Source organism: Apteryx mantelli, chromosome 1 (assembly GCF_036417845.1).
Source record: "Apteryx mantelli isolate bAptMan1 chromosome 1, bAptMan1.hap1, whole genome shotgun sequence".
NCBI classification, from domain to species: Eukaryota; Metazoa; Chordata; class Aves; order Apterygiformes; family Apterygidae; genus Apteryx; species Apteryx mantelli.
Window position 1 is genome coordinate 121689686 of NC_089978.1, and position 20063 is coordinate 121709748.

A 20063-nucleotide genomic window follows, 5' to 3' on the forward strand; every position below is an offset into this window, starting at 1 on the left:
CCTTGAAAGTTTTAGACCTGTCATCATACACCTTTTTTTTTTTTTTAATGTAATCGAGACAAAATTAAAGAGGAATAATAAAGAACTGTACTAAGAATTTTGTTTCACTCTGGTTAAGCTGGTTTGATATGTTAAAAATAGAACTACACAGTTCATTTCTAAATGCTCTGTATTATACTCCAGAGTGATCTATGGACTTGCATAAGTAATGTAAGTCTCTCAATTTTAAGTACAGCAATTTAATCAAATCACTAACTGCAGCAAAAGCCAATGCTTTTTTAAGAAGAGTATGAATGAAACATGCAAAAGACTTATTCTTTTCTGTTTCTAGCTATCCTAAAAAAAGCTATCATCTTATTTCTTTACATTTAACACATATCAAACTAGCCAGTTTTGTCAGCCTTTATGCCACTTAAAACAAACAAACAAAAACAACCCACACAAATCATTTAATCTTCAAGCTCCACGTTTTTAAAAGTGGAACATAAATTACATCAGAAATCCTTGGGCATATGCAAGTATCTGGGCATTCTCATTTAAAGATACAATGAAAATGTTGGTGGCAAAAAACATTCAGCATATAAAAAAAGACTTTGTGCCCTGTGATACACAACATAACATTATGTATTTTAAAATGTATACTCAGTATCTACATATCCTCCCACAATAAGACATTTTAATTAGTTTTACCTTAAAAGCTTTAAATTGCAACCTGGTTTAATCAATTTTAGATTACAGACTCCAGATACTCTACATCTACGGATAAACTGAGTCTCGTCAGCTGCTACCACTTCATGCCTGGAAGACTTGCAATGAAATCCAGTCTAAAAATGTTAGCAAGGAATAGATAAGAAGCAAACGCACAAGTCCCTATTTCTTTTTGTATCAGCTCCATGAGACAGACTGATGGCTGCACATCCTCCAGGCTCCAATTGCACCAGGCTATCAACAGTGTTTGCCTGTCTCTCTCCTCTTTTTATTTCTATTTACTTTTTACTTCCTTTGCAAGTGTTCCTTTCCTTTTTTTAAATCTAGCTTTTCAAGCTTTAGTTTCATTCATAATGATGCTGTTGCCATGCCTGAATGTGGGTGTCCAGGTATTCCTAATATATATATATTTTTAACTCAGATTATTTAAATCACATCTGACAGTGGGACAGGTGTAACAAAGATAGTATGTTCCCATTGTTTCATGAAAATAGACAGTTTACTGTTGACACCTTCACTGAATGTATATCTTCAGTGGAAAAACAGTTGATAAAAGCTAAAGGTGCCTAAAAAACTACTTGTAAGATTTAATAGCTCTACTATTCACAGAGGTATTTTTAGTTCCATCTTATGCATCCTGCTGTTTTTGTTCTTCTTCCACCTTCTAATGAGGTACATTATAAGCTGTTGAAATGAGGGGGAAAGCTATCAGCAGCTAGCTGTTGCCTCAGCCTGTGTCTGAAGATAACTTATTTGTTCTTATGAAATGGCTGAATTAGCAAGATGGGAAGTATACCACTGCTTTATTTTGCAGTAGCAGATCTTTTTGCAGTGAAGAAATAGCAAGTGGATGTGGAGTGCTTTTGCCTTCCCTGATTCCACTTGTTGGTTTCTAGTCTGCACCCAGCCCCTTTTGGGACTGAATGAGAAAATGTTCTAACGCAATTCTAAAAGAAAACAACAATGCAACTGAGATGAAAGACTTATTTCCAAAAAACCCCCCAAGAATGCATTCCTAAACTCCTATATACTGTGCAAAAACACAAATCAATACCACTATATCTGGATGCAGTCAGAGAAGTCAGAACAAATGGCATTGCAATGCTGCAAGACACTGAGTGAGCTGAATGTCTTTGATTTTTTTCTACTAGCATGCAATTAATCTACATATTGAAAGACTTACAAAACTATTTCCATGCCGCAAGCTTTAGAAACAGGTGGATTCTTTCCACCCCAGCTTAAAACTACAACTGAAATTAACTGTTATCAAACTACAGAGGTCTGAACATTAAACTGAAAAACAAAGATTATTTACACAGTAGAGAAAATAAATCAGCTAATGGTACCACTGATGCCATTCTATTAAATAATCTCCCTCATCCGTTACATATGATAGCCACCTTTACATTCCAAGGACAGAGTAGAAACAAGTCAAGAGGGAATACAAAGAAAAAAAAGTTGCTACAGTCAACATGCTCTCATATATATACATATACACATGTATGCACACTTAAATATGCACATATATGTATATATATATATATAGACACCCCCACCATCTTTTATTCCTGTTTTTATTTTTAGAAAATAAGGTATATAAGAGAGCCTCCCCTGCCCCAGCCCTTAAAGAAAGGCATTACTGTACTTTTGGGAAGGATTATTTCCACCAGGGTTAACAGAAGAGCAAACCAACATACAGCAACCACCCCGTGTTCAACAGCATCCCCCATGGCAGAAGTGTTCACATAAGTATTCTTATCTGGGAGAGAAATGTGTTTCTGGGCTAGCCCTTCCTCTTCACATCATAGGGACTTTTAAATAGACCCTGTTTATTTCAAAGATACAATAGTTGTAGTTTAAATCATGGAAGAAAATTCAAGTTTCAATAATACTCATGAAGGCAGCTACCTATCCATTAGCAGCTAAAGAATTCAAGTAGTTTACAGCTATTTATGGCTTAGAAAATAGCAAAACAGCAATGTGCATAACATGCTGAAGAAGAGCTGAGAAGACAGAAAGCCAGAAAGACTTACGGAAAGCTTTTTCGTAATAAGTGCTATTAACTGAAAATAATTAGTATAACTAGAACTTGCATTATCATCATGAGAATTTTATATTGAGTATTCATAATGATCAGAATTTTCTTTATCTATATGGTTATGCAGAACAGCAAATTAAAGCAGAGCTGCTAGTATGCTAACAAATGTGAGACATTAATAGCTAGTCCCTCATCACTGAAATAATAGGTAGGAAGCAGACTGAAAAACCCAGAAAACTGACCCATATGAACCTAAGAACTGCAAGAATTCTTACTTTCTACAACTGAATTTCCCTGTACATAATAGGCTGATTATCTAAAGCATTTCTGTTTTTCTACACAGCCTACAGGGGAAAAGCAAACATAAATTAAATAGTAACGTGGTACAGTAAAGACATGCCAAAGTCCAAGTTTAACATCTTAAATGTCTTAACATCTTAAAATAATTGGTACTAAGAACAAATAATAGCCAATACCATCAGAACTTTAAGACAACTGTTTTAAAATGGTATTGCAACCTCCATGGCTGGCAATATAATGATACCACTGTACCAATTCAGTTTGACTCAGGTGTCATATTGGACAATACCAAAATTCTTATATCCTGACATTACTGTAATACAGCGTCCTTTGTACTAATCTTGTGCCCACACTGCACAGTCCAGTCCATTCTTTTTCTACTCCACTTCTCCCTGAATAGTGCTCAAGCTCACTACCCCCAATCCATTCCTTCATTGGGGAGGATGAAAAGAGGCATGTTACACTTTTCTTCTGCCAGCAGTGCTGCTTTTTCTCCCCCACAAAAAGCAGGCACACATACACAGGCATACTATGGGATTAGGGCATTTCATAATACAATTGATAGGGACAGGAGAAAAGACAGCAAAAGGAAGAGAGGGCCAGTGACCCCAACCCCAACTCAGCAGCAAAGGCTGTATCCCAAACTCCTTAGTAATGGGTCCTGTTCTTCATGATGAAGCCAGACCCCTCTACGCATGGTAATTTATGGTGGTATCTAGGTATCAAAATCATGAAGAATGCAAATGCTAGCACTACACACAGCTGACGAAGAACAACAGATGTCTAAGGAGACACTAAGTGACATAAATTGCCACTTATGTACAGTACTTTACAGAAAAGATCTTTCTTTGTTTTGACAGATAAAAAAAGAATATATGTATTCTGGGGAAGTGTTCTGTTTCTCAAGGAAAAAGAAGAAACAAAATACTTAGGGGAAAATCCAGCATTAAAAAAAAAAGTCATAAAAAGGGTTTTCTCCCTCACTTCCCCCCCCCCATAATAACACACAAGTTTTTAAAGTGATCCTACTCTTATACCTCAAAGATTTTAAAGTATTCCCAAGGAGATAATTTTCCACATATTTCATGAAAGAACTTCAGATCCAATTGCACAGCTCTCCATACATGATGATTAAAACTCTTTCACTGCACACCTCACAATCCTAGCTACACAATATATCCAAAATTATTCTCCCAATTCTCCCCCACCCTGCTTCTTCCAAATATGCATATTAACTTAGTTGCTCACCTAGGTGATAAATTATAACCACAGTGTCTTTGTGGACAATGCCAGAGGGCAAGCCCTGGCTCCTGAATCAAGTGGGGCAGGCTGGCTCCTGTCTATGCTGCTCAGGGTTAACAGCTTCTGGAGAGGACTGGTCACATCCACCCTACACAGCGCTTGACCCCAGTCTCCTGTGGGCCACATGACATATCCCTCTGGCCTTGGGACTTTCATATATATAAAATATAGATGACTTTTTAATTCAAAGTGCCCCAAATAATCAGAGATGCAATATATCTCATGAAAGCCTTTTTCTTGGGGAAGGCACATACTTAAAGTTTTGAGACACAGCACAAGAGCATATAGTGCGCAAGACCTGCTGATGCAGTGTTAGAGACCAGTCCTGATCAGTAGGAGCCAAAGCTGGTATGGTCTGCATCCATACTACCTGACCAAATTACACTGTTACACACACACACACGCTGGGAAGAGCGAGATACCCAACTGCTGCCCTCCAAGGAGTAAGCAAGTCAGCTAGCACACATGTAATATGGCTCATCATGGTGCCAGCAACCAAAGAACAACAACACACCCCGTCCCAAAATAACATTAAAATAAAGGAGGGAGGATTAAATCAAATTACCACGATTACTCTGCTGTTTCACAGCTGTATTTTTGGAGATGACTTTTGCAAATGGAAAAAAAATAAATGTTAAATTTATGTCCTTTAGATAAGGACTTCATGTCAAAGACTCCCAGTCTTTCTTGGCGACTATTAAGTGCATCACAGTTGAAGTTACTGTTTGTTCCTGTTCTTAGAGGTTTTTTGTTGTTGAGGTTTTAAATAACTCTATATCTCTGTAGCAGCAAATGAGAACATATTGAAAGTGAATGAATATATAGAGAGCAGTGGACAAACCTGTCACACATTGCAGCAGCTTAAAAAAAGCTGGAGAACAGTTTCATTTAAATGCTACTAGCAGAAATTTACTTTCGTGAAGCATACCCCACAGTTACAGACAGCATGATCTTTTTACATGAGAAAAACCTCATCCAATTATCTAAATTAGGGTAATTTTCTTTTAATCTTGAAAAATAAAGGAGAGATATATGTAGATAAAGGAACTTTATGATTCAATATATATTTTACCTGATGCATTACATCAAAATTTGCTTACCTGAGTAGAAAAAGGGATTTTCAACTATCTTTTTAGACCATTTTTGCAAGGACAGTTAGCTCTGACAATAATTGCACTACTGAGCGATATCAGTTTCACACAGGTAGAGGTGAGAGACCAAAACTAGATTTAATTCATTCACCTCACCTATTCTGAAAGGCAACAGACAGCTGAGTAATTAGCTTGTGTGTTGCACTGCAACCACTCGCAGCATGTGCTACCACTTACCCAGCCAGAGAAATCATGCTGAATGGAGGAAAAAAGGAGAAGGAGGATAAGACTTCACCAACAAGTGAGATAGTTCAGAGCATGCAAGAAAAGATGAGTATATCAGGAAATGTGTTTAGTCATTAGTACAGAATCACACAAATTGTGTTTTATTCCTTCTCGGAATCATTATTTAATAATTAATTTTCTAAAAACATTCAACAGCATTCTCCTGAATTCTAATCCTAATTTTCAGAACACCAGTAACTCTGCAAGTGAAACAGGATAAAAGCTCTAGTAGGCCTTTATTTACCTGATATAGACTGGAATTTCTATTTCAAGTTTTGCTTTTACATCTGATGAGATAGTCCATGAACATAAAGGTAGATTAGGGAGAAAACTACCTATATTAAAAACACAGAGGAACGTTCCGAGAGATTAGAATTCTGGTCCAGAGACAAATTCCTGCCTCCTTACCATTGCTACCACTCCAGTATCATTCTTTCCTGGTGCAGCCTTTATTAGCTAGTACAAAGAAAATGTAAAATGTTACAGAGCACAGCCACAAACACGGTACTGATAACCTGATAATTGGAATCTTTCTTCTATGAGTACAAGGGTTAAATGTAACAGGGAAAAGAACAAGAAAAAAAAGAAGTAGAAGGCAGACTTAAGGTACTGAACAGTGGTATATTTCAAGGCTATATCTTAGCTACCAGCCATAAAGATTTGATTTCTCTTGATCCAGCTGGCAAAATTATTTTTTCCAGATAGATGAAAGCCCAGAAACACAAAAGAAAATAGAAAAAAGGAAATTGTCTTTTTGCTGTGTATCAAAGAAAGAAAGAAAAAAGCAGGTTAAAGGACAGGGAGGCTTAGGCACATCTAACACTGCATATACAGCAGTTCTCCTGTTGCCTTTGAAATCCAGAAAGGCCTTTCATGCATTTTTAGAGTAAACTTGCATACATTTCATTGTACAAGATACTGCACATAGCACAAGTTAAGATAAATAACATTAGACTAAAATTTAGAGCTGACTGTTGAAATCTTGGTACATTACCTCAATCTATGCTTAAAAAGAAACATGAATATCCAGTATAAACACCTATTTCAGTTCTGGTTTCATTTCAGTACCACTTTCATCATTCTTCAGCAAACACTCTCCAAAGGAATGAAAGAGGGTGAGCTATGACTTACTTTCCTTTATTAGTTTTTAATAAACATTTATTAGTTTGAATAAACATTATTTAATAAAAAATTAGTGTTTTGTATTTAAGCCTACAAATAACGTACTAAAGAAATTTGTGCACCTATAGACAACAAGAGTAAAAGTTAAAACTGTTTTTCTGCTTCTCCTTGTTCCCTTTAAGTGCTGGAGGAACAAAGCAACAGTCCAGACAACAGGGACACACTTGTGGAGTGAGAAGATCACAGAGCACGGGTCTAAACTGGCATGAAATTACAATACTATTCTCCAAAAAGAGAGATAGATGGTGCTTTTCATTGTAAGAGCACAGGAGAGAAGAGACTTACATAAATTATACTCTAGCTTTTCTGAATTTAAAGTATTCAGAGGTGACTGCATTGTTTGTATTAAATACTGCCCTTCCTACATGCATGCACAAACTCCAAATACACTAATTAGAAGTTTAGCAAGATTTTAGGTAATTTATTGCTACATGGCCACCAAGTTTTTGACATTACTATTTATGATCATTATTTATTTCATTATTTTATTTTTATGCTTACTATTTATTGCTCATTAAGTGATATTTTCCAAACAAACTAATGTTTTCTCTCTGAGGTACACACAAATAATAAACAAAAAAAAAAGGCTGAACCTCCTTAGAAAAGGGAAAAAAGGAGAACTTTCACAACAATTTTGGAAATCTGCTGTTTCCTTTATTCTGCTCTTAATACATTTTCATTTTTAGAGACTCATTAAGGAAAAACACACACACACACATATATATAAATAAATAAGTAAATAAAATTTTTCCCCTCACATACATAGACACACACACACACACACACACACACGCAATGGGACTCTTATTTGGTGAGTAAGAGTGACATGCATTTACACCCCCCAAAGTCATCTTCAGGCAATGGAAGGTGCATGGAACCAGTTTCATCTCATTTGCTAAGCACAGTATTTCCATATCGCACACTTATTGACCAAGCCCTCTAGTTTCACAACTTGCAGGCCTCACAGTATAAAATATCCTTAAATACTGAAGCAAGTTCTAGGGTTTATGAAATCTGTAGATGCCTGGAGTGCAGTGACTACACGATGAACACAGACACCAAACAGGAAACAAAGACAATCTCACTGAAGAATACATAACTTAGGATGCAGGCTCATATAGGGACCATGCGACTATGAACTACAGGATTGCTTTGCAGAAGTGGGACACTAGAAGAACAAATTCTGTTTGAGGGCTTGAGGCTCAATCAGTTTGAAGGCAATAACATCAATGAACTTAATTTAGTCACTATTAGATTCAGTTAATATACTCTGCCTTCTGATTAGATACTGACATGGATTGAAAAGCAGGATTAAGCCCCAGGGAAGTGAGTGGCCTCTGCGCAGGTACAACCAACCACCCACATAAGCTCTATTACAGCATTAAGACAGAGGGTTTTTATGAAAATAAAAATTCTATTTATTTAGAATCACTGCACAGTTGTCAACCGTCACAGTTTCATTTTCAGAAGAACAGATCTGAGTTAAACTACCTGCAGTAAGATAATTTTATTGCCTCCCCTATGTCACTACCATTCAGACAGCAATGGAAGTTAAAATCTAATCTATTTTTCAACATAGATACTATTAGCTTTCTGAACTACACTCCATTTGATCAAAACAGATTAGGCAATTTCACTCTCCAACCTCAAACCTCAAAGGAGCACCATCATTACTCCTTAAAAGTAAGAGGGCTTTCCTCTTAGCTATAAGCAGAGATTCTTAATGACACTACAGAAACATTGTATAATTACTGAATTAGGAAAATCTTATGCCCACCACACAAAGAGATCGTCCTGATAAACCATTTGCTACTTTCAGATTTTATTTTGTAGCTTTAAAAGGAAATTTGTTCTCACCAATTTTTTCATAGCTGGATTTAATAAAATATGCTGTAATTAATGATATTTTCCAAAAACTAAGTTTTAAGTATAGAAATTTATGAATCTATAGCTGTTCTGTGAAAAAAAATTTAGATCTTCTGAAACCTTAAACTTTTTAATTAAAACACATGCACTGAAGCAAAAGCAAATGCCAAATACTATTGAAGTAAGCTTTCTTTAATGAGATTTTGCTGATCGTGTATCAGCAGCACCACCATGTGTTAGGTGAACAAGATGTATTTATTACCAAGAGTTTACTAGTATTGCAGAATATAACAGTTATTACAATTTATAGAATTAATGTAGGCCTAAATAGTAACAACTTTTTTTTTTTTTTTTTTTTACACAAAGCTGTCACGCCAAACTTGCACAGCCTTTCACCTATCATACCATTTGAAGCAACACTAAAATCTTAAGAGTTAAAAAAAAAAAAATCCCTATTATTTTTCCACTGCTACTGAAAAATAAGAGAAATAAACATCCTTGAAAAGGGCTAAATAAAAAGATCTAATGTCTGACAGAGAATTAATTAGTATATCACCATGTGCAACTAAAGAAGGAAAGGAGGAGGGAAGAAGGAAAGAAAAGACTTTGTTGGCTAATATCATATTAAGATGGAAGAAAATAAATATTTCATAAATACGGTAAAACACTAACTGTAATATTATTCAGTGATAAAACTACAATGCTCTCAAAGTACTGTATACTTATTTATACTATACATAAATCCTTCTTCAGTATGATTATTGAAACTTAAAGTTTACTAAATTTCAGATTATTAGAACATTTATTAATATTACTTACACTAACATGGGTTTCCCCGATATCTTAGGGCTGTTTAAAACTTCTATCATGGCTTGCTTTGTTTCTTCCATTCTCTCTATGTCACTGGAATCCACAACAAATATCACACCATAGGACTCAGCATAGTAATTCCTCCAGATGTTTCGAATTCGTTTTCCACCTCCTAAATCAAAGATGGTGACTTCAAATCGTCCCTGTTTAAGGTCAATCTTTGAAAACCCAACTGTCGGAGCTACATCTTCAGGAGATTCTGTCAAGAGTTCAAACAAGAAAACCTTCAGTAAAAAGTCTCCTTAAGTGATTTAAAGAGGATTTTACATTGTGATTTGTGTAGCAGAATTTTTGTTGCAAAGGCAAGGGGCAACTCCCCCTTAAGTGACAACATATTGCTAACCACATATTTTACATTAACATTTTCCCTCTCCTCAGGTAATATTTGTTATTTTACATTCATTTAAATAGGAGCACCAGGAAAAGAAAAAGAATAAAAAACTGCAATTCACATCAATTGTGGTTTTAAAGATTAAAAACAGTCTGAACAAAAAACACATTGTTGTGGTATTAATCTAAGTTTGAGAAACAATACAAACAAAACATTTAAAGTATTATGATCTGGGGTACCTCATGTTCTGCCAAAATTACTCTTCATCCCCGTCCCCCCACAAAAAAGAAATCCTTACATTTAGTACACACAAAACTGCTTTAAATGTTCAAACCAAGGGCTGAGATGAAGTGAATGCCTGATCAGCTTTTCAACAGTCTGAGACCAGGTTCTTCTGAGGTGTAAACTACTTCATTCCCTTTATTCAATGTCTGGGGGCTTTTTTGTTTGTGGGTTTTTTTGTTGTTGTTGTTGTTTTTTTGAGTTTGCCATGCAAAATGCTTTTTGCTGCAGCTGTATATTAACACTTTTGCTTGCTGTCTCCCTTTCCAGCTGGCAAAAAAACCCTGCACCTGCCTCACACCACTGAGTTGTCTCTACAGGGGTGAGTTAATTGGATTTCTGCAACTGTTTCATGGAGCTTGGCAGTACAAGGTCAGAGGACCAGACATAGAATGTAGCTTGTAGAGAGGGAGAACTGAAGGCATGGTTAAAAGCACAGAGCAACCTGAAAAGCAATGGGGAAGCTAAGTCACCATCAGCCAGTCACTATCACGCTTTTGTGGGAATCCTTGTTCGACCAGAGACGGAGATTCAGAACAGACGACTGGGCCAGAACAATGTAAGCCATGACTCCAGCAAGGGAATGGGGACACCTGCTTGTGAAAAATTCCAGCTTCAAAACTAAGCAGACTTTATTTTGAAAAACGTTTTGCACTGTGAGCCATACATATGTGCTTATGCAAGAGAGAACAATGAGAACACGAGGGTTTGTTAAGGGCCGAAGGAACAGTTACTGAAGATGCTGAATTTACAGTGATATTGTTGAAACATTTGTTCCTATTGTACTGTAAGGTTTCCAAAAATAATGAACAGCCTTCATTGTAAAAACAGTCTGCTGTAGTAACTGCAGATTTATTTTGGCAAGTATGACTTTGGTGACTATGCTGATCTGCCCAGGTTTCAGGAGTCCTAAGAATCTAAATACATCTGGAACAGATTTCTGCTAGAATCCACTAATCATAACTGCAGTCTCCTCCTATAGGCTGTATGGCTGTTGCACAGCTAAATATATAGCTTTTTTCAACCCTGAAGACTAACTGAAGGTCTGCAAGCCTTGTTAAGAAAAGAAGAAAAAAATTACTTTCTAGACCAAACACTACTCAAGCTATGGTACAGAGCCACGGGAAACAGTCACAGAAGTCAGAACCAATTTTTCCTGGAATTTCCCATTAGAAATATCATATTGATATTTGTCCTACTTTTCCAAAAGAACATCCTTCTAGCAAACTTTAGAAAAAACTGTCACTTTCAGCTGATAAAAATCAGTAAAATGCTCCTGAAACACCATGGAAAACTAAATGAAGTACTCATGTTTTCAGGGTAAATATTCTGGAATATAAATGGGAGAATATTCATAACTTTATTCATACTTTTGCAAGGCAGTGAACTTATACAAGCATAAATAAGTCAAGGTGGAGTGCCAATTTTTAAACCTGTCAAAACACTGCCTAGTACTCTCTTGTTGTTACACAAGACATCCTGCAATCTCACAAGACTTCCTGCAATTTCACAGAGAAAAAAAAAATCATGGTGAATTATTTGTTTTTATAAGTACCAGATTCATGTCAATCAAATTATGTCCTGCTTGCATGTGTCATTGGAGAGGGACAAGGCAAAGTACCCTCCAAGGTCAAGTGATCCCTTGCTGGAGAAAGTATATAGAAAACTGCTCACGCTTTTCTGATTATAAGCAATGATATAAAATATAATTCATTAGAACTGTCCTTTATGTTATGTGCACCCATATGCATTTCCTTCTCTGGGATCTTTTCCTAATTATATATACTTACAACATCGATCTTATATACAGTTTCCCAATGTATGCACATTACTGGATGGTCATCCAAAAGCAATTTCTGCACAAAAATCAGGTCCATTGATTTCTTCTAATGCTAGGAAGTGAAATACCTCATTGACCAGAAGAGAGATTTTGTATCACTGCATTACTTCAAACTAATTATGAATTAGAATGTCGTCTACAGCTTATAGAGTTTTTTCCTATATCTTCTGTCACTTACAAGCCCTCCTTCTCCATCAGTTGCTTTGTAGTTAAAGTGTTAGAATGTTCCTTCAGCTATTTATTGAACTATTGAAAAAAATTTTCTCCAGCCTAAAAACATGCTATGATGCCAATGAAATCCAAAAATGAACCCTTACCAGGAGCACATTTGCTACAAATGAGTGTCCTGCACACTCAACGATACAGTGGTCAATTCAAGGCACACAAGGACCAAGACACTCTGAACACTTTCTCTTCAAGTTTGCAAGATAATTAGACACCTCCGCCTCCTAACTTTTTCTGTCTCAGTGGACTAAGGGCTCTAATGGTGCTTGCTAGAATGACTTAAGAGGCAGTTCCCTCCACACTATCCACCTGGCCTGTGTGCATTGGCTATTACTCTTGAAAAACGTGCAAAAGAGTGGTAACAACTTTGCTCCTCAACTGCTGCCGGCGGGTGAAACTACCTCTGATTTCAGACCACATTAGTTCAACATGATGTTAACTGCAGTGGCCAATGAGCAAACACAGAGCTTACTCTGTTGCTTTTCCTGTACATAAAGTGCACTACTGGGGGCACCTGTTTTTTAAACCACCCTAGCATAACCTGCCAGATATCAAGAATTAGAATCCCAACACTAGGATCTTTATGTTTCCACAGTGAGACCCCTTAGTTTTTAACTCATCTGTAGGTCTTCACACAATGGGGCCTGTGATATGTTCACTTTTGCTACTCTTAGACTCTAGACTTTTAAAGCAGAACACCACAGAATCACAGAATGGCTGAGGTTGGAAGGGACCTCTGGAGATAGTCTAAGTCCAACCCCCCTGCTCAAGCAGGGTCACCTACAGCACATTGCACAGGATTGCATCCAGGCGGGTTTTGAATATCTCCAGAGAAGGAGACTCTACAACCTCTCCGGGCAACCTGGTCCAGTGCTCCATCACTGGAGGAAAAACGAGAAGTTTTTCCTCATGTTCAGATGGAATTGTCTGTGTTTCAGTTTGAGCCCGTTGCCTCACGTCCTGTCGCTGGGCACCACTGAAAAGAGTCTGGCCCCATCCTCTCGACACCCTCCCTTCAGATACTTGTACACATTGATAAGATCTCCTCTCAGCCTTCTCTTCTCCAGGCTAAACAGGCCCAGCTCTCTCAGCCTTTCCTCATAAGAGAGATGCTCCAGTCCCCTAATCATCTTTGTAGCCCTTCGCTGGACTTGCTCCAGTAGTGCCACATCCCTCTTGTACTGGGGAGCCCAGAACTGGACACACTACTCCAGATGTGGCCTCACCAGGGCTGAGTAGAGGGGGAGAATCACCTCCCTCCACCTGCTGGCAACACTCTTCCTGATGCAGCCCAGGATACCATTGGCCTTCTTGGCCACAAGGGCACATTGCTGCCTCATGGTCAACTTGGTGTCCACCAGCACTCCCAGGTCTTTCTCCACAGAGCTGCTTTCCAGCAGGTCAACCCCCAACCTGTCCTGGTGCATGGGGTTATTCCTCCCCAGGTGCAGGACCCTGCACTTGCCTTTGTTGAACTTCAGGAGGTTCCTCTCTGCCCACCTCTCCAACCTGTCCAGGTCTCTCTGAATGGCAGCACAGCCCTCTGGCGTATCAGCCACTTCTCCCAGTTTTGTATCGTCTGCAAACTTGCTGAGGGTGCGCTCTGTCCCTTCATCCAGGTCATTGATGAAGAAGTTGAACAAGACTGGAGCCAGTACTGACTCCTAGGGGACACCGCTAGCTACAGGCCTCCAACTAGACTCTGTGCCGCTGATCACAACCCTCTGAGCTCTGCCATTCAGCCAGTTCTCAATCCACCTCACTGTCCACTCATCTAACCCACACTTCGTGAGCTTGCCTATGAGGATGTCATGGGAGACAGTCTCAAAAGCCTTGCTGAAGTCAAGGGAGACAACATCCACTGCTCTCCTCTCATCTACCCAGCCAGTCATTCCATCACAGAAGGCTATCAGATTGGTTAGGCATGATTTCCCCTTGGTGAAGCCATGCTGACTACTCCTGATCGCTTTCTTGTCCTCCACATGCTTGGAGATGGCCTCCAGGACGAGCTGCTCCATCACCTTTCCAGGGATGGAGGTGAGATTGACTGGCCTGTAGTTCCCTGGGGCCTCCTTCTTGCCCTTTTTGAAGACTGGGGTGACATTGGCTTTCTTCCAGACCTCAGGCACCTCTCCTGTTCTCCATGACCTTTCAAAGATGATGGAGAGTGGCCTAGCAATAACATCCGCCAGCTCCCTCAGCACTCGTGGGTGCAACCCATCGGGGCCCATGGATTTGTGGGTGTCAAGTTTGCCTAAATGATCTCTAATCCGATCCTCCTCAACTAAGGGAAAGTCTTCCTTTCTCCAGACTTTCTCTCTTGCCTCCAGGGTCTGGAAATCCTGAGGGCTGGCCTTAACAGTAAAGAATACCATCTCAAAAGTTTTCTTGCAACAATATGGGAGCAAGAGATAAATTAAGAGATTAGATGAAAATGATGGAAACTGAAAAATTTTACTCTCTCCTTAAATGGTCACTTTAGATGATAAAAATTTATTGCTTTACCTCCTTGAATTCCTCGAACTGTAGCAGTTTTGCCAGCATTATCAAGACCCACCATGATTAGCGTCACCTTCCTCCAAAAGGAAAAAAAAAATTTTTCAATTTTTTTCCTCTAGCTAAGTATCACTTATTATATTAAGTTTTTGAATACATGCAAACATCACGTCTTTTATTAAGTTTTTGAATACATGCATAGTAAATTTACCACAAAGTAGCAGAATGAATAGGTTTCAACATACCAAGTAGCATGCACTGTTATGTTTATGTATGTGGTATTCAGCATGTCAAACCATCTTATTAAACAGAACAGAACAATGAATGAAATTAGATGTCTCACACTGTGCTATAAGATTCACATGTGACTTAATGATTTTGCTTTTAACTTGTATTTGCCTGCTGGAATTTAATTTTAGGGTATTGTAAATTTTATCTTTTTTTTTTGGTATGGTCATGGGCTCTTTAATATTTTTTTTAATTTAATTTCCATTATCCTGTGTTCTTTCCCCTCTCTGAATCAAACAAACAGAGCTGTGGTGTTGCCTATACAAGGAACTTATCCCTGTTTCAACCAGTGCAGCTGAACAACACTGTACAGTATACAATACCTGTGTAGACAACATAAGCCACTGTAAGCTAAGTGGCACAAAATCTCATCATGCCTTTGTTTCAAACAGGAGCAATCCAGGCTGTGAATGTGCAACTGGTGGTATTGCACCACCAGTAATATATGGCACCACCATTGCAATATATGGCAGATAGGTCCTCAAATTGTGTACAGGCTAGAATTTGTATCAGGATAGAATTTTGAGCAAAGCAATAGGAAAGATATCTATATGTATATCTCAATCATTCCTCCAGTTCACAAGGAGCCAAAGGAATTTGCTCAACTTTATGTTCACTCAAGCTCCTTTAAGTGAAGGAATACTAAAAACATGGTTATCTCCAGTCCTAAAACTATAATAGCATCATACATGAAGTACAATTTATGCAAGGTCTTTCAGAAGAGCCAAAAAGCTCAGAAAAAAGAACCTGAGAATGAACAGCAGGATCATAGTAAATTACACTTTAACAGTAAGCTACAGCCAGAACAGCCATGAACATTTATGAACTCATAATGGCCTATAATATATTAGTGGTGTCAAAAAGCTATTTAATCTAAATATACTCATTTGTACAACAGCACATTCTGCAAAACGTAACCTTTTCTAGCATCCAAGAGAAGAACTCTTCCTCCTACATGACCATGAAATGTAAATAGATGTGTACCCCTTATTTCCCCTCCTCCTAGTTTGTAAATGGTTTGAAATAAAATCTGTGCATTGATGCTAACTGGAGGGAAAAAGATGCAGGATGTCGAAGTAAAAATAACAAAAACGAATAAAAACACTAGAACGCTTTAAGGGAGAATGGACCACTAGGTTGCCCACAAAATGCAATATTAAAATACTTAAATAATAGTAAGAAAACTAATATTACATTGGTGCTAGTGTCTACTCTTGACAACACAGTGTTTTAACACATTACACTTCAGAACCTCAAAATACAGAAACTAAATCAAAAAGACAAAACTGATGGAGTTTTACATAGCCATTTTAGTGTCACCTCATATTCCTGACAATTCCCAAATTGAGGAAGCAAAACGGGAAGGACGGTGTTTTGAACTTCATACTTTCCTTCAGTCAGAAACAAAATACCTGATCTAGTGGTGAATAACATTTTGTTTTTAAGTTACATACACTGATTTTCTCTGGGAGAGAACGCGACAAATTTTGGGTTTGCTTTGAAAGTATTAATGAATGAAATATACCAAATAAAGTTAAATATGGGTGAGAGGACATGAAATACAGTTTGGGAAGAAGGTCAGCACAGAAGTGTAAGATACTTCCTTGCGCTTACCTGACAGGTTCCTGCCACCGTTTTAACCAGTTGCAGCAATTGGCCATTAGACTGAACATCCCTCTACACTAGCCATCCAGAGCCACGAAAGCCACAGAAACAAGTGTGGACAGGCCAGGATGACCCAGGAAGACGGTGGGAGAGACTGCAGAAGCTCAGATATCGTTCTGTCACTGCTAGCAAGAAGAAAATGAAGAAACACATAGTTAGCCCCCAAGACAAATCACTTCCTTAGCAACAGCCTATCTATTCAGTGACTGTCTATGCACTTGGCTTCATGACAGTCTCACTGTGCTTTTCACTTTTCCATCCTCTCACACTTCACTTGCAGTAGAACCTTGTCCCCATTTTACAATTCTGGGCAGCAACACCATAGTATTCACACAAAATAATAATGCAAGGCCAGTGCACATAAGGAAACCTGCAAGTTAGAGCAGTAAGCCATATCAAGCTGTGAAATTCTAGTGCTTGCCTAACTAAAACATCCTACAACTCTGCAGTTTTCAGTCTATAAGGACTAATTTCAAGTACAGATAAGGCCTAAGAATACAGCAGGAGGCAAAGGATGATGGAGGGGACATTTTTAAGGAATCTTTCAATTTAGGTAAGGATCTGGACAGGACATTGAAAGGGAATAAAGAACGTCCTACCTGCTAAGCATATCCATTTACTGCCAGTTTCTTTTACAAAAAAGGATGCCACAACAAGCAACCTGAGCTCTCTAGTGAGTGCTTTGAGGAACAGGCAACTTAAAATCTAGTACTTGTCACTAAATTAAAAGGCAGTATCAGCAGTACTTCAGTCATTTTACAACCCCATTTTCTGCTCTTCTAGCAAGAGAAAGAAGAAAACAGAGAATATTCTCTGTTCTGATGTTGCTCCACAGAACAAACAGCAGGAAATGACTGTGTGCATGTTTATGGCTTTGTACACGCATATACATATAAAACAGGAAAGCTTAAACAAATCACACAGTCAAATGCATAAAGAAACAGACTTTAAGACTCCCTTAGTTATTTCAGCTACAGAAATCCTACTGCAAAGAACAGCAGAATAAAAATGTTCAGATAAAGGCCTTTCACAGGCAACTTTCAGTCAATTCTGCTGTGCTATTTCAAAGTCATTACCTCCCTGTTAGGATGCTAATCTCTTCCAAAGGTTATCACAGCCCTTGCAGAACAAATGTGCACCATCACCTCAGTGCCTTCATCTCATAGGCTCCAGTCATCTTAACTCAAATTTTTATCAGCAGCTTAGGCTCAAAACAACTGGTTTCTCATCAGAGTAGCCGAGATGTAGACACATTTCCTACTGCTAACTTGGCTCCATGAGCAGATTAACTGAGAGTAGTAACACTTTGAATTGCCACAACAAATTTGCTAGAGCTTGTTACTCAAATTTTCAAGTGTGTTTTTACAAAAGTAGTCCTTTCACATTTTAAACTACATCTAGCTTAAAACCAAACTAACTTCTAATTAATCAGAAAATTAAATAATTAAAGATGATAACTTTTTCCGAAGTCATCATTTTTCCACTTTCATTTGTCTAGAATTGGGGGGGGGGGGGGGGGGGCAGGGAGGGGAAGGACTGTCCCTAACAAAAACACTTGTTCTTAACAAACTATGATGGTCTATATAATTGACTAGGTAGGATCTGAAAACTCCTCCTGATCTTATTAAGTTGCTGTATCCACGGATGCCATGCATGAAATTGCCCCTATTCAATGTCAGAAACAGGTCAGATTTCTTCTAGAGCAGAGACAATAAATACTCTTTAAATATTTACATCCCTTTACACATGAGCACCTGAGAACAGCTTCTCCACAAGACTAGCATGCGGAGAACAGAAAGGTTCCTACAAAGAAGGATGAGACGATTACAAGTACTGTAAGTATTAAAATCAGCCTCTTAAGAATCCCAAACCCCCAAAAACTCTCCAAAACCCCCTCATGCAGTGGAGTACGCCTAGACCCACAAGCAAGTGCCAATAAAGCTAACTTTGAAGGCATGGCTGCACCAATTCTCAGCTAGTTCTGCTGAAAAGCAAAACATAACAGCTCAATAAACAATATACTGACACAAATTTAACAATTTCAATAGCACAGTTTTATCACAGAACAAGTCCCATGCCCTGTTATACATACTTCCCAGCTTTGAAAGTTCTCAGAAAATTGCTCTAAATCATAGATATGGCCCATAGCATTCAAATGGGACCCAAGAAATAAGAAAAACTTGTTAAAGAGAGAAGATCAGAGGCGGACTATGTAATAGCAAAGGAATCTTGCTCAAGTAAAAAAAAAAACCAAAAGGGGGGGGGGGTGGAGAAAAATTGACAAAAGAAGAAAGAATTCCTCCAAAACATGCCACATATAGATAATGCCTTCTAACTGCTGAGTAAGTAATGGTAAGGAAGTGAGTTACACTTTGTTATTCTCTATTGTTACACTCTATTGTGTAGAGGCTGCATATTTCTTGAGCTAGTTATAAAAATATCCATTGATCTCTGAAACGTGTACAGAGCATATCTACACTATATAAATTTTATATGCTGCATTACGTACAGGTGCTGCTCCAGACATTAAACCTCTCAACTTGAACTCTTACATATGTTTGTACAGGTGAAGTGAAACCAGCATGTCCACAAGCTCAAATCTGTAGAACTGTGTACTTAAGCTAGTATGCCAAAAATGTAGCAAGTCAGCACTAGTGTTAGGGAGTAAGAACAGGTCTAAGATCCTATTTTTGGGAAAGAGAACTGAAAAAGTGTACTATAGAGACCAAGAAAAACATGACAGATAACTGTGTTAATTCTTAGCATCACAGATGAGATTAAGTTCCACTTAGCAGTCGGTATGTTATCGAAACTACTGTCTACCAACCAACACGTTCAACATCCAAAGTCACCTGATGAGTAAGTTTATCTGCTTCCATAGCAAAGTACGAAATAATTGCCTCTTAACTACTTCACTATCACAATTTGTATTGTGTTCTACCTTTGCTATAGACTTTTACAGTATTTTTCAATATGATATCAAGCTCTCATCTTCCCCCCCCCAAAAAAAATCAAAGCACTTAAAGCAAAACTGCCTCAAAAAGTTTAACTATTTGACTTCCTATTCTGATATTCCTTGCCTGGCTTGCTTAAGTTTTAACTGTAAGAACACAGTATTTTAGTTGTATTGCATTATATTTTGAATAGCAAAGCAAGTGATTCAACAGTGAAGGAAGCACGTTCAATAAAAACTAAACACTACTGTCTCAGCCAAAGCCGCAGAGTAAGTTAACAGGTGCATGAAGTACAAACTTGAAGAGTATGAAGAGTCTTCCAAGTCTTGCAAGATTGAAG

General features: G+C 38.0%; 1 protein-coding gene across 5 annotated transcripts in view; it reads right to left on the minus strand.

Annotated features, from left to right (window-relative positions):
- ARL13B (ADP ribosylation factor like GTPase 13B) overlaps positions 1-20063 on the minus strand; it is a 53196-nt gene that overhangs the window by 32730 nt on the left and 403 nt on the right. For 3 of the 5 annotated variants that reach the window (XM_067300421.1, XM_013950153.2, XM_067300416.1), the window contains exons 2-4: positions 16719-16894; positions 14826-14896; positions 9592-9841 (exon numbers count right to left, since the gene is read on the minus strand). In XM_067300421.1, coding sequence (XP_067156522.1) covers positions 9592-9841; positions 14826-14896; positions 16719-16777 — 380 coding nt within the window. In that variant the 5' untranslated portion in view covers positions 16778-16894. Of the gene's footprint in view, positions 1-9591; positions 9842-14825; positions 14897-16718; positions 18177-20063 lie in introns of those variants that run through there. The other 2 variants (XM_013950154.2, XM_067300408.1) reach the window with 2 other exon arrangements.